Source organism: Perissodus microlepis, chromosome 19 (genome assembly GCF_051167445.1).
Source record: "Perissodus microlepis isolate ML-2025 ecotype Zambia chromosome 19, ASM5116744v1, whole genome shotgun sequence".
Classification (NCBI taxonomy): domain Eukaryota; kingdom Metazoa; phylum Chordata; class Actinopteri; order Cichliformes; family Cichlidae; genus Perissodus; species Perissodus microlepis.
In genome coordinates this window covers 6,622,522-6,637,725 of record NC_140479.1, presented here as the reverse complement: position 1 = coordinate 6,637,725, position 15,204 = coordinate 6,622,522, and the positions used below count along the sequence as shown (strand labels likewise).

Sequence of the window (15,204 nt, the reverse complement as noted above, 5' to 3'; positions counted from 1 at the left end):
AAACTAACAATAATTTCATTTTTTGAATAAAGCAAAGAACAAACTGAAATCATGTTTTTATACCCCAATTTAAGCCAGCAATACCGTTGGGGTTAGGTTAACTGGGGATTCTAAAATAGTGTGAATGTGAGTGTAAATGGTTATCTGTCTCTCTCTCTGTATAAGACCTGGGACAGACAAGCGACCGTCCAGGGTGTACCCCGCCTTTAGCCCTATGTTAGCTGGGAAAGGCTCCAGCCTCCTGCAACCCCTAAACAGAAGATGGATGGATAGTTGTTTTCCAGATGAATCATTTGATCTAAATATTTGAGACCTGGAATGTAAATTTGTCTGTCTCTAAAGCACTTTGGGTTAACTGTATTGTAGGCTACAAAAAAACTAGTGACAGTTAACACAAAAAGGGACAAAAAAATTCATAGTACATGTTTGATGTTTTTCTTTTTATTTCCAAATAAATAAAAAAAATAATTATTCGACACAATTCAAATATTTGGATCGATCCGCCTACCTCTAACCTCTACCATAAAATATCTAATGAACCTCCAATTTAACAATTTTACCATTATAGGCATAGCCTACTTTTATTTAAGTAGATATATTGGAGTATTGTGCACCATGTACTTTGTGCTTCTTGTTTTTCCGGTAATAAATATGGAGCCTGAACTCGCACCGCAGCTTTCCCTTTAATCTGGCCTGGATGACATCAGTGCTGCCAGAGGAGCAGGGGGGTGCCGGGTAACGCCATTTTCACGTACTGTGCAGTTAGTCATTCAGCCAGCTACAGCACTGAGGAGCTGTCATCTCCATGGGGGACTAATGAACTTTTTATTCCGCCCCATGAAGCCCTTGTCAGGCTAGTTTGACGGAGCAGTTCCTGTCATGGAAGCAGCGGAAAATACTCGCTTCTCTTGAACGGCTGACTGAAATCGCTGTTTTGACAGATAGCTAGGTGATTAGCTATGTAGCTAGCTGGTCAACATTAACGAGGTTGATGCAGTGAAGCCCGGCGTCAGAAGGCAAAACACAGCCTAGCAGACAAAGACAGTGTGAAAATTGTGTTTTTTAACTTTAACTATTTCTTACGCTTCTTTTACACTCTACACGGGCTGTCGGCCAAAAGAAAAAATCCCATTTAGAAAAGACGTGATTTAAAAGGGGAAGAGGAACATTGAAGTCGAGCTACATTGGCAACGGATGTCCCAGAGAACGGTAAGAATGGCTCCGTGTATTACTTGGAATGCTGTTAATAGCTAATAAGCCACTTGCTTCTCTTATCACGCGTTTCTTAAAGTGTCATTTACCAAAACATAGGTATGTATACTACTAACGTTATGTAGTCTTTGTAACCATTTTTTATGGAATTGCCTGCTTGTTCTGTGGTCGGTGTTTACGTTAGTTGCAGGAATTAGACATCGTAAGCACATTAACTCATTTAGAGTGCTAGGTCGGAGTTGGCCCCGAGGTTTGGTCTGTGTTACAAGAAAGTATGGTTTAACTGGTTCTTCAGGTTTAACCATTTGTACGCTATATAGCTCGGACAAAGCAGCACAAACTTACAGCGACACGGACCCGACTAAAACACGCCTGTCAGCCTGTGGAAACGAGCTTCTGTCGGCTACTGCGGTGGGATTAAATCTTGATGATGACCATTTGTCATGTGATAGTTAGCTGTATCCTTTCATTGATATTCAGAGGGGAGTCAGAGCTGTGAAAGCTGCCTGTGTTGCGCAGACAGCTTTAGGGGGACAGTGGATCTCACTGTGGTACCCACAGCTGGGAAACCAAAAAGACTGAGAAGCATCTATGGATATTTTGAGATTTGGGGCAGTTTGGGGGTATGTAGTTACACAATTTCTGTCTGCACGGAAATACACAAGCATTCTTCTCTGCCCTGCCATGTTTAACGTTTAATACACCCAAAGGTGCACTCATGACAACCTGCAGGGCCCCTCCCTAAGGGCTAAACACCCCCTTTGCTACACCTGAGGCAGCTTGTTGTTGGCCCAGATGAGTGGGTTGAGTGCTGCTGGGTAGCAATGACAGTTTTGTGTGGTTGCAGCAGATTTGATTTTAATGGCTGCAGGTTTTACTTCACTTCTGCAGATGAGCACAGCAATGAGTACAACTTTGTTATTATTTCCAGGTTCCCAGAGCTGGTTAATGGTGAGGTCTTAAAATCCCCCCAGCCAGAAATCAGGTGGTTTTCTGTTGATGAACTAATAGCAGAATTGACTGGTTATTAGCACAAAACGAGATGTGAATGAGCATACAAATAACATGACCTCACTAAAATCTTACACACCTGCATTCACATCTACTGTTGCTTACTGTGGTGTAAATTGTGCATTAATAGCTGAATTACTACACAAGCAATACTTGTTTTTCTTTCTTTTTTGTTTTTTGGCATCAATAATGATCTATGGCCAATATTTTACATAAATGCAAACCATAATGAATATTTTTTTCAAGTTTTTTTTCCTTTCCTTTCTTTGCACAACATCAATTTTATGAATGGTGCCCACACATCTCTCTCTCTCTCTCTCTCTTAATCAAGTAGGGTTTCAGATCTTTATTGTTAGTAAAAGTGACTGTCATTTCTTTAAAACAACCTCCATGAAACTGGCACTTCCCTTTTTTCATCTATTTTAAGAACAGGGGCTGTCTGTTTTTGTGAAACATTCGTGACTCTAGTAGGATAACACTGGGTAGCACCATGTTAAGGTTGCAACCTTTTGCTGCAAGAAAAGAACAGAAAACCAAGAGCGCTAATTCACCTAATATACTGTAGTGAAAAGTGAGTGATATTCCTCACAGGCCTTTGATACGAAGTTAGCCTATGGGCTATGGTAAATAACATCATGACGGCCAGCTAATTATTAAGAAGGTTTTAGCATTTTATTAGCAGCAAGCTCACTGAATTGGATAGTCTTTGATTTTTCTCTAAGTGGTCCTAAAATTCCTAATTTTAAACTTCCTAATCTTTTAATCTTTTAAGGTTTATGTCAAGCAGATGTTCACATATCAACACTGACAGGATTATTGAGGAGCCTGGGAGGAAGTTTTCCATTCTAAACTCAGCTGACCTCAAATATTACAGACTTAGAATTTAAAACTTTAATCCACGGAGAGTCTGCAGAAAGTCATGTAATAAAATCAGTGAGTGTCTTTCTGAATCATTAATCCTTTGGGTTGCTGGAGTAAGAAGCAGTACTACTGCCGGCTCTTTGGATCACAGCATCTTAAACTGCTTCACTTATTTGAATGATACATTTTATCTCTTGCTCAGAGCTTGCACATGCAAAAATAATTAGGCGCTCTTGTCACTGGAGTTCTTATCAGAAGTGAGAAATGGTGATGACACACAGTTTAACACGTTAAGACTGCAGTAAGTGAATTCACGCGATGATTTGTTTTGTTTTTTTAGACAGCAAGGTTTTCTGTTGGGTTCATTTAGAACACCACACTCTCTGTGTTGTCCTAATCTGCACCCAGGACTAAATTTGTTTGTTGTTAACACCAGTCACACAGGTCATTTCCTGTTTCTCACCGGTACAATGTCATGTTGTGACTTTCCGATTTCTTAAACCCTTTTTTGGTCTCTGAAACTAACCAAATGAGCTAAGACTTGCACTCAGCTAATAGCTAGTGATGTTTTGTAGAATTGAGGCCACATAAAACATAGGGATACTGCACAATATATACAACAGACTATTGTTACAGCAGCTTTAATTGATGCGTCTATTTTAATGTGAAAAGAGTCATCGATTTGGATGAAGGGTGCCCATTAGCTTATTGTTTTTGCTTTGTCAAAAGTTGAATCCTGACTTTACAGTGATTATCGTGGGTATTTAGTTTTTTGTCCACAGCAGGCAGATAAGCACTACCTGTTCTCCAAACAATTAGAGCTGGTGGGGAAATAAAAAAGCTTAACAGCGAAAAGATAGATAGAGGTAAGACGGGAATAAAGACGAGACTACTTGGCATTCGGCTGTAAATGAGTGCTTATACTCAGAGCTAGTAAATGTATTCAGACTGGGTGGGACAGATTTGTGGTGTGTTGTGCTTTCCTTTGTCTTCAGCCAGGGAAAAGTATTGAGCTGCTGTTATTAACTACCCTATCCAGTTCTTTGAGCTATTTGTACCAGACAGACTGGTACGAGGTTCTAAACAGTAAATGTTGTTTTGTTTTTTTCTCTCCTTTATTTACAGGGAACAAGTAGAAGAAATGCTGTATTATTTAAATTGTGGGTTGAGCAGTCAAACAAACACAGCTTCAGTAAAATAGTTCAGTAAAAGAAACTTTTAGAGGCTCTTTGTTCTTCTTCTTCTTCTTTTAAATAAAGCAGCTGTGCCCACACTTTGCTGACTAAGACTGTTCTTCGAGTGCTGCTCTTCTGCCGCCGGCTCCATCCTCATGCATAAAAACCTACACTTACTTTCTATTTCACTTCTCCATCGGTCCCAACCATAACCCCTTCCTCATTTTTTTTCCCTCTATCCACCGCCACCACGTTTGTCTTGAGCATCCCCATCACCTCAGATAACCGCCTTAGCATGCTTACATAAAGAGCTGCAGCGTCTCCGGGTGCTGCGCTTCAAAGCAAGCTATTTACATTTCAAAAGTTGACTTCAAAAATAGTTTTCCCTGCCTTCCTCCTGTGGTGCTTTATGTGTGGAGACTGATCTAATCCCAGAGATAAAAGACTGTTGGATCTGAACAGGAAAACAATGCTTATGCTGTCACTCTCACTTCTGTATTACATGGCCTGTAGTGGTAACGGTCGCCTCTGTAGTTCTTTGTGGTTTGGGTTTCTGCTATTTATGCAAAGATTAAATGTGAAGATTAGTTTCTTAGATTTTTCAAATATGATGGCACCTAAATATATTTCACTAGGGGAAAAAGCCATGTAAATATTTTACCTTAAATGAATTTTGTGGAGTTGGAGAAAGCTGGGAAGTAGTTTGGGAATATGGAGTATTGGTCTGTTGTTGCAGGTTGCTTTGGTGCAACCATAGTGAGACCTTGGTTTACATTGCAGGTTATTAGCTAGTGTCGAAGTGGGTTTCAGACTTTGCCCAGGGCTGGGCTTTTGTCACTGATTTTGGTGGTCTCCGGGTCATGTCTGTGCTTTTTCCAGATGATGTGATCCCATTGACCTCATTGAGCATCAGGGTGTTTTGCAGCTGAGGGTGAATTGGCTAGGATGAAATCTGAGGCCATGGCTCACTTGCTGAACAGCTGAAAGGAGGAATTTGTGGATTAAAAATGGTGCAAAACGAGTAAATTCTTAAGGTCATTCAAGCTCACTTTTACAGATCTGGTGAGGATCTCGGTCATTTGGGAGTGGCTCAGAATAGAGCTGCTTGTCTTCTCTGAAAGGAACCAGTTAAGGTGGTTTGCACATCTAATTGGAACACCTAAATGGCTTTTAGGTGAGGCTTTTGTGCTGTGTCAAACTGGGAGGAAGTGGTGGAGAGATTATGTCTATCCAGACTCCTCTGTATGCAGGGTGGGAGGTCAGGGCACTCTTGGTTTAGAGTGCTGCCTCTGTGACTCAGAAGTTGCAGAAAATGAATGGATTGAAGGTTCTGGGAATTTTTTCTGATAAAATGACTGACATATAAGCAGTGGCCCGGTTTTCAATTAAGGGTTAAGAGAATAAAAAATGAGAAATGCCCATTTAACTTCCCAAAGCTCAAGTTTGAATATTCAGAGTTCTTCTTGTGCCTAAACCAGTAGTCGAAATCTCAGTAAATCTTTTCTGTACATTTCTTACTTTTTTCCTTCTTTAAAAAGATTAAATTCAGTTGAAAGAGCTTTTTCTGTTTCATTTTCTCTGAAATACACAGGTTTTTTTTGTAACTAATAGTAATACAGTTTTCAGTACAAGAAAAATCCCTGAAAGTCTGGCTTTTTATGGATCTTGCTAATAACGCATTTGAAAGCTTTTCCTGTGTTTGCCAAGATCTTTTCAAATGCAACCCATACTTCACCGTTCTTTTTGCCTGGAGCTGCTCTTTTCCACCTCCTTCTGCAAGCAGCGTCAGCTTCCTGCTTCCTGCTCAGCTGATAGGCTGCAGGGCCGGTTGCTGAGTCACATGGAGCGATCAGAGCTGCTGCCCTTCCTCGGTCTGTCTCGTCTCAACATATTTTTCACCTCATTGTTTCCTCTTCTTTAAGTAAAATGTGAAATCTGCTCAGGGCAAGTCTGCAGTATCCCCTTGACACCATAGCAGCTTTTCTACTGAGGTAGGCTCGGTCGGTTCAACTCACTGTGTCACTGCACCGTCAAAGATAAGACCAATGTTGGCTCATTTACACTCACGGGTTTTCTTTCTGTATTTTTCAATGGAACATACTTTAAAATGTAACTTTATTCAGTGTTTCTGTAATTATTCAGCTGAGACCGTGCCGTTTCAGTCGTGTGTGCTTGCAGAGATTTATTAGGCAGCTCGCTACAACTGCTGCCAAAGCGCTCAGTCATAATCCTCTTATGTGTGTGTGTGTGTGTGTGTGTGTGTGTGTGTCTGTGTGTGTGTGTGTGAGATGAATATATAGCAGATAAAGTCAGGAAGGAGTGCATAGTGTGTTGAGAGAGACAATAGCAGCACTATTGTTATGGGCGACTCATGAATGAGTCTGGGGTCTGTATTACTGTATTTTGCAGCTTCTGGGAATAATAGTTGTTTAAATTTTTCTGAACTTGGATCATAGTAGATTGTCAGCTGACTAGATACGAGTGCAGTTAATAGATGACGATCATAAAAGAAAATGTGACAGCCAACATTTGTTTAAAGTGGTCAAAGTGAGTTTGTTGTGCAGCAGAAAATGTCTACCAGTTCCTCTGAGTTTTCCTGTCTGTCCCCTCTAATCTGTTATCTGTAAACCACTCACAGACCACAAACCTCAGATCCGGGTTTTATTGTCAAACAGGCACAACATTTAACTTCTTTGGTTTGGTTTAAACTTTTAATGACAGCTGAACCTAAGACCCGCTTTTTATTAAACAATCTTAAATGGTGATTCTTAAGTTTGTTTTTTTTTGTTTTGCTTTTTGTTTTTAGAGCACTTTACAAGTGGTAATCTTCAATCATGCTCCGTCCTCTACTACAAACCTCTGCTGATGCTGCTCTCACGCTGTACTGAGCTTTTCAAAACAGGTGCTTCAGTCAGGGCCTCTTTTCAAGGCACCTTGAGTGTAGAGCTGAAGAAGCACAGACTTTTCCTACCAATTCCCTCAAAGTGAGCTTCCTACACCCCTGTCCCAGTAGCCGTCCAGTCAGAAACACATTGTCTGACCTTTTCATAAACCAGAGCCATTTCTCACTTGCAGCATAATTGATTTTATGAGATGAGTCATGGTCATGAAAGGCTGTTTATTTGGCCATGAGACAAGAAAAGGTCAGAGGATTGTGACTTTGAAGAAAAAGGTTACCTGTTTGTCCTTTAACCACTATGTCACATTTCTGCTGAATCCTGTTTTCATGGTCTGCTGTTAGTTTTTTACCATGTTAAACATCTGTGACAGTCATAAGACAAGTGGATACCATCTTTACATGACAACACGCTGTTTTTAGTGTCCGTTTGTTTGTGTGGCTGTAGAAAATTATTTTCCCTGCTGCATTCATTAGAGCCTGTAAGGAATCTTGTGTTATGAGGACTTCCAAGCCAAAATATTTTAATGCAACCTTTTTTCCTGTTATGTTCATTTATTCGCTTTCTCTGCAGGATGCGTGAGGACATGTCCACCATGGTGTGTGTGAAGGAGGAGGAGGATCCTGGGGAGAAGCTGTCCCAGGATGAGATCATTTCCCGGACCAAGCAGGTGATTCAAGGATTGGAGGCCCTGAAGCAAGAGCACCACTCCATCCTGGAGGGCCTTCTGGGCACGTTGCGCTGCCTGAAGCAGGATGAGGAGGGCGTTCTCGTGGAGGAAAAATCGCACATGATCCGCAAGTCCCTGGAGATGCTGGAACTTGGGCTCAGCGAGGCTCAAGTATGTGTGTAGAGCTTCAGTGATTGGTTAATATCACTATGGATGTTAGACTGTTCTGTTATTCATTTAGGTTGGTCTGGCCAGGAGATTCAGGCAACAAGCAATTTAATCTACATGTCTTTTAACAAAACATAATAAAAAGGCAAGCTGTTTGTGAGTGGTTACACATTTAAATCTTCCCTTTTTAAGTTTAAGGATAGTAGGTTCTCTTCTTTCTACTTTCTACTGTGTAGAAAGGACAGCAGAGGACAGCAGGTGGTTTTCACCTGGATAATTAATATCACAAGTTCAGTGAAAACAGCAAGAATCTTGCCTTTACTGAACACCATCTTTCCTTGCAATAGACACAGTAAAAGGTAAAAATATATTCAAGTCCATAGTGGATTAGATCATTAGAATTCTCTTGACACGGGAGTGTTTCTCTCCAGCTTGTAATTCTACTTTTTGTTTGGTCGATTGGGGAAAAGAACATATAGAAGCTTTAAAGCCTTGAAATTATGCAGAATATTTGCTCTCGTCATTTCACTTCACATTTCATTTCAGAAGCAGTGAATGAGTCAGCACTGATTCATTGTTGATGCTTTAGCCTTTCATCGCCATCTCCCAGCAAGCTTTGTCTAATAAATATACAATACACTGTGCACACACCCCACAGACTGAATTTTCTACCTCCAGCATTTTTGCTTGGAGTTGTGGTAAAGTGTAATTTTCCTGCTCAAACACCCCTCATCTAATTACAGCCCTCTGAGTCTTTCACCTTAGACTGTATGCTTTTACCCAAAGTGCCTCACTCTAACATTAGTGGACACACATGTAGTTGTGATGGCAAGTGCACACTTACCCCTAGATAGCTTTACTATCTACCATCCACATGGCTTTGGTGGAATTGTTTTAGTAGACAACCTTCTACTACATATAATAGTGTAAATGTTGTTATGAGAGCATAAAACCAACTGTAAATACAAAAGGGTCTGTATGATTGCAGACATTGCAGCATAACCGCCTCCTCTTTGCAGGTGATGATGGCGCTTTCAAACCACCTGAGCTCAGTTGAGTCTGAGAAGCAGAAGCTGAGGGTACAGGTACGGCGACTCTGCCAGGAGAACCAGTGGCTAAGGGACGAGCTGGCCGGGACACAGCAGAAACTGCAGAAGAGCGAGCAGAGCGTGGCTCAGCTGGAGGAGGAAAAGAAGCACTTGGAGTTTATGAACCAGCTGAAGAAGTACGACGAGGACTTGTCCCCCTCTGTGAGTGCTCAGGGCTTAAGAATGTGTTGCGATGCTTTTATCTAAAATATGCGTGACCATCTTATCATTGGAACCAATATTTTGGGGGGTTTCCCCCCCAAGCACCTTTATCAAAAGCAGATACAATCAAACGATGTCAGTGTACACCATCTCACACGTTTTATGTATGTGTGATCTAGACCCAAACTACAAAATGACTCTATCTGCTAAAAGATTGGCAGTGTTTCTCTCATCATTTAGAAACATTCAGCTATTTCATGAGTAATTTCTCTTCCTTTTTGCTTTTGGTCCTCTCTCCCTTCACTGATCATCCTGCTTGCTCTCTTCCTCTCTCCCCTTTCAGGAAGAAAAGGATTCAGACTCTACCAAAGAGACTTTGGATGATCTCTTCCCAGATGATCAGGATGATCAAGCCCCAGGCAGTAAGTGCTGTACCTTCTTCATCTTCTTTCTGCTTTGAGAGACTTTCACTCAATTTCTTGTCCTTGGACCCAAATATGAAATATAGTTTTTAGGCTTGGGATGTAGATTTCAGTGGCACACTCTTTATTAACTCCTAAATACTTTTGCAACTATAGAAAGAGAGAGCTGTGAGAGCTGTAAGTAAACTACTGTTTCCACCATGTTAATAAGTGGCATCTGAATGCTGTGACATGTAGTTTTGGTTTTTTAATCCCTGATAGACTCTACAGTTTCACCGCTGTAAAATTAAGATCGCCATGGGAACAGAGCTTTGCATCAGCCGCTCTCTTGTAATTTACTGAAGCTGAATCAGTGGATGTTTCCAGAGTCAGATAAATTGTGTAATACATGATGACAAGTTCTGGTGGTGAGCATGTTTGTGTGTCCAATTACCACTCTCTTTCAAACATGTATGCGCCAGTTTTTTATTGCTGCCATTGTTTGTTACCAGCCTTTTGCTCACTGTTAGATGGGGTGGTCTTTTCAGTAGCTCATGATGTTAAGACCACAAAGCTTTATGGCTGTAAAGCCCCATTAGTCAGGACCTAGTTGAGTCTGGCTAGGGGACAGTGAAGTTGTGGCTCTGGATATCAAGAAAGGACTTAAAATGTAAATGTTTGTTATATCATGGTAAAAAGAGGAACCCATAAGAGCTTCTCATCCATTATTTGGTAACATGTTATGTATCTTATATTACATTATTACAGTCAATTTCCGGGGAAGTTTGGTGGCGCAGTGCTTAGCAATGTTGCCTCAGAGCAATAAGACAGCAGTGGTTTGAATCCATTATCTGGCCAGAGCCTTTCATGTGGAGTTTGCATGTTGTCCCTGTGTCTGTGTAGGATGTCTCTAGGTACTCCGGCTTCCGCCCACAGTCCAAAGATAAGTAGTTACTGGGATGATTGTGGTGGCAATTTTAACTGGTGATTCTAAATGGGTCATGAGTGTGAATGTGAGGTGAGAGTCATTGTCTGTGTTAGCTCTGCTCTCTGTCCAGGGCTAGTGATAGGCTTCAGCAACCCTGAACTGGATAAGCAGAAGATGGATGGATAGTTATTTTCCAGATTAATTATTTGGACTAAATAAATGTCAAGAGGTAGTTAAAAAAAAAAATAGGAATGGGAATTGATAAGAATTTAGCGACTCTGACGTTTGTGGATGTTGGAGGTATTTATCTTCTTCACTGTGATCAGTGTTGGACTCGTTACTCAAAGAAGTAATTTTCACAAAGAACACTTTTCTTAAAAGTGATGCATTACATTACTTAATTACTCCTGGGAGAAAGAAATTTGTTGCACTACTCATTATGTCACTTTCATGTTCTTCTGTAAAATTACCTGAAAGGGATCTTTTAGTAATTACCCTTTAAAAATATAAACCTGTAGCCTAAAGTCCAACACACCAACACAAATCTCTATCCTAATAATGACACACAGAATACTTAGCATTACACAAAGCCTCTCTCAGTAGAAGACAAAGCCAACAACACAAAGTAAAGATGACTTCAAAACGACTTTAAAATTATCGCCACTGTAGAAACATGAACAGATGGAATTGGAGGATACAGCCTGATTGCTCATCACTTTGTTACCTGGGCTGAGGTCGGCATTCACTCAGCTTCAGCATCACTCTGGCTTCTTGGCAAGCTTAGTGTTAGCATGCTGCCTCTGCAGATGCTTGCAAAGAGCCGAAGTTATGTTAGCAGCATTATGCAGCTGTTTCTGTCCTGGATTCAGAGCCAGTATTTTCCTCCTCCTGCACATGAACTGAAATCAGCTAGTGTGGGTGCAAATGGAACCGATAAACGAGAGTGACAATTCCAAGAAATTAGACTGACAGGAACTGGTTCTCCACTCCTTTCCTTACATGTCATATTGCCTAAATTGCTGTACTGACTCAGAAATTGTTATTAATATTAATGAGATGATCTCCAAAAAATGCATTTGATGAATGCACAGTTTCCAAAACACTGATTAAAGAGACCCCACTTCAGGGACAGAGTTTTAAGATTAATGAAAAACATTAGTTTTTTGCTCCCAAAGGTTTTATTTTCCATTTTTTCCCCTTCATTGCCCCATTTGCCTCATCCCGTGTGGTATCAGTTTATCAGCCAGTCTAATTTGCTGACAGACTGGGCTGTAAACGGTTTGCCTCTTGTGCTGTGTAACTGCTGTAATCCACTGCTTAAGCCAGACTACAGATATTTACGCTGCATTCATATTCTATTTAATTTAATGAAATCTTTTACAGTAAAAGCATTTCCTTTACATGGATCGCTCGCTTCATTATTGTGGTTTTGCGTATTGCCCTTGGGAGGGTGGTGATAGAGCACATGCTGTGAGCACCACTAAATGAATTATGATGAGACAGGAGAGTTTAATGGCATGTAGCTGTGAGCGAGAAATTGGTTGGAGAACAAGGACAAGGGTAATACCAGACAGACTTTATGTATCATAAAGCTTAATAAAAATGTATGTTGAGATCAATACTCCATAATTATTAAATAACGTGTTTCTCTTTGGAGATAGTGAGATACAAATGACACTGTAAAGGGTATATATTGAGTTGGTCAAGGAGCATGCAGTTATTGCAGTACACCTGCACCCATTCACATGCCAACAATAAATGTTGTGTATACACACCCACACATACACAAATTCCTGCTTCTGCCCACATCAGTGCTTACAGTAAATACTGTCAGGTAGCTACATTTGATGACAGTGTATATACATTTAAAATAACTAAAATGAAGAGAAAATGAAGTGCCAGATGTGCAGAAGACTGGAGCTTAGAGAAGCAGCAGCTTTAACTGCTTTGGAAAAGAAATGACCTCCCATACTGTATCGAATCAAATGAAGACTAGACAATACTCTTAAGAAGTAACCAGAGTCTTTCAGGTGTGAGCTGGTAAAGGACTGGGACAGAACTGAACTCGTGGAGACGCAGTGCTTCATCGAATGCCTTTTGCACTGGCATTAATCCTCTCTCTGTATGAAACTTAGCTGCCTGAGGCTCTGCATGAGCTCAGTGGATACTGGGTTAGTGCTGGAGTAGATTAGATGTCTTTCCTTTCCAAGCTGATTCAGACTGCCTGAAAAGCTTGTGGGGTTTTGGTAAATTGCTGTCAGCAGGAAGAAGACAATGGTGATGACATTCCTGCTTTTTTAAACCACTCAGGTTTAAAAAAGCAATGTTTTTCTGTGCTAATATTTACATTTAACTCACTTAGCGTTGACACTAAATGAGTGTCACAGCCTGCAACATATTCCAGCATATCTGTGAATGTTTGGGGCAGATTTTAACTAGAATCATGCAAAGCAGAGGTCCGGCTCCAAAAATAGAGCATCCTGCACTTTTCATAGTGCGACACAGTGACTTTTTTTTCCCCCTTTGGTAACAAGTACTCTCCAACACAGTGCTAGGGGTTATGTAAATCGGGTGGGAGTACTCTTAACAAGCATGGAAAATGACTGCCTTGTCAATCGAAGTGCTAAGCATCATCCACATATTTACAGAAGTGCACAAAAATCATGTGAATAATAAATATTAAAATCAAAGTCAGAATCGGTAAAGAATACCAACAAACTGGGTCAACAGTAACATGTCCACATGTAACGCAATTCACTGCTCACGCTTCACTTGTAGCTGAGAATCATTTCCATTGATGGAGTCTCGCTTCTGCTTCCTTCTTCCAGCAAGGGTTTGTCGTGTTTTGATGATGAAGTTGTGTTTTCGGTCATTATTCAGACATTGGCTGGTTCCAGTTTCTAAGTTTTGAGGATTTGATGTGTTTATTTGTAGACATCAGTTGACTCATAGTGAAGATGTGTGAGTTGACTACATACCTGCTGTTTTTGTCCGTTTCTGTTCTGCTGTCACTGCGTTACTTTCCTGTGAACAGCAGCAGAGGCAGGCTGTGGTTTGCCAGCACTTCGGAACACCTGGAATCACTTCGTGTCCGGACATTTCTCTGTGGTCATTGTTATTACTGCAGTGGGCGGCTCCTACTCGAAACCTTACTGGCTTTCCTTCAGAGTAAATACAGAACTGCTTGCCTTTAATAAGAAACCCCATCAAATGGTTTCCTGACCTCTCACACATTTATGCATTCTTAGACACTCACATATAGAGACAGAAAGACAGACAAACAGACTATTTATCACAAGAGACATTCCAGTCATGTCCTTCTGGCCCTGTTAAATGTAGCACTCAGGAGCTGGTACTTGAGCTGTGCGTAATGGGGAAAAAGAGGACATTGTTTATGGGTGAATAAGCTTGTTTGTGTTGCACATATGTTAAAAGGCAGCCAGTTTGTGTTTGCTCTAGTCAGCATTGACCCTTTTATATCATCTTAGACACCCACTGGTTTCAAATACTTCTTTCATTTTAGAGGAAAACTGTCACATAACCAGCCTATCAGCTTTCTTTTCACACGTCATCTCCTATAGAAAACTTCTATTAAACTCCTGTTATTAATAAATCTTTGTTCTTCCATCATCCATAGTCACAGACTCATTCAGGTTATAAAGATTCAGCCATCTGAGCCATATTAATGAAATGAATGAACTGCAGTTTACAGTATTGCTATTTATGAATGATTAATATTTATTTTATTCCATGTGATGGGATATCAAATTTGCCTAATTGTGTAATGTTGTGAACTGGAAAAAGCAGTTTCACAAAATTACACAATTGCCATCTGGCCTTTCTGTGTGGAATTTGCATGATCTCCACGTGTCTGTGTGGGTTCTCTCCGGGAACTTCGGCTTCCTCCCACAGTCTACAGACATGGGGTGAGTGGGGTTAGTTTAATTGGTGACTCTAAATTGGTCGTGAATGCGAGAATGGTTATCTGTCTCTCTGTGACTAGCCGAAGTGTCTATTAGCGGCTGGTGAGGTCTGATCGACACTGTTTATTTTTACAAAACAGCTCACAAAGCCTTTTGTGGCTCAGCTGGTTGGAATAGAGTTTATTTTCATTTGAAGCAATGGATTATCAGGGATTGTAACATCTGTAACATCCTTTTACTGAATCAGCACAACTTGAATAATAAATATCAATATATATAGCCCTTTAGATGTGGACTTGCTAGTGTGTTTTGGATCATTGTCCTGCTGCATAACCAAAGAACACTTAAGCTTGGGTGCAAACTGATGTTAGTTTTATGCCAGATGTAACAGGACTCGCACCTTCCAAAAAGTTGACCTTTTGTCTCGTCAGCCCACAGGATATTTTCCCCAAGTCTTGGGGATCATCAGGATATTTTTTTGGCTAATGTGAGACGAGTCTTTGTGGTGTTTTTTTTGGTCAGGAGTCAGAACTCTCCCATGGATGGCTTTTTTGCTCAGACTTTTTTTGTTTTATTGATGAATATGGGCTTTGTAATACTTTTCGAACTGATAGATGTCAGTGACTTTGTTTCTCAGGTATTTCTTTAGATTGTGGTGTGACGTGTTGCTTTTTGAGATAACTTTGTCACACAGGTTCTGTTAAGTGA

General features: G+C 40.6%; 1 protein-coding gene across 4 annotated transcripts in view; it reads left to right on the top strand.

Annotated features, from left to right (window-relative positions):
- Nucleotides 1–711: 711 nt before the first annotated feature.
- The window catches only part of klc1a (kinesin light chain 1a), a 42,137-nt gene continuing 27,644 nt past the window's right edge, over nucleotides 712–15,204 (top strand). For 2 of the 4 annotated variants that reach the window (XM_084914654.1, XM_084914653.1), the window contains exons 1-4: nucleotides 712–1,209; nucleotides 7,730–7,997; nucleotides 9,014–9,244; nucleotides 9,588–9,666. In XM_084914654.1, the coding sequence (XP_084770780.1) occupies nucleotides 7,731–7,997; nucleotides 9,014–9,244; nucleotides 9,588–9,666 (577 nt within the window). In that variant the 5' untranslated portion in view covers nucleotides 712–1,209; nucleotide 7,730. The remainder of the gene's footprint in view (nucleotides 1,210–7,729; nucleotides 7,998–9,013; nucleotides 9,245–9,587; nucleotides 9,667–15,204) is intronic. The other 2 variants (XM_084914655.1, XM_084914656.1) reach the window with 2 other exon arrangements.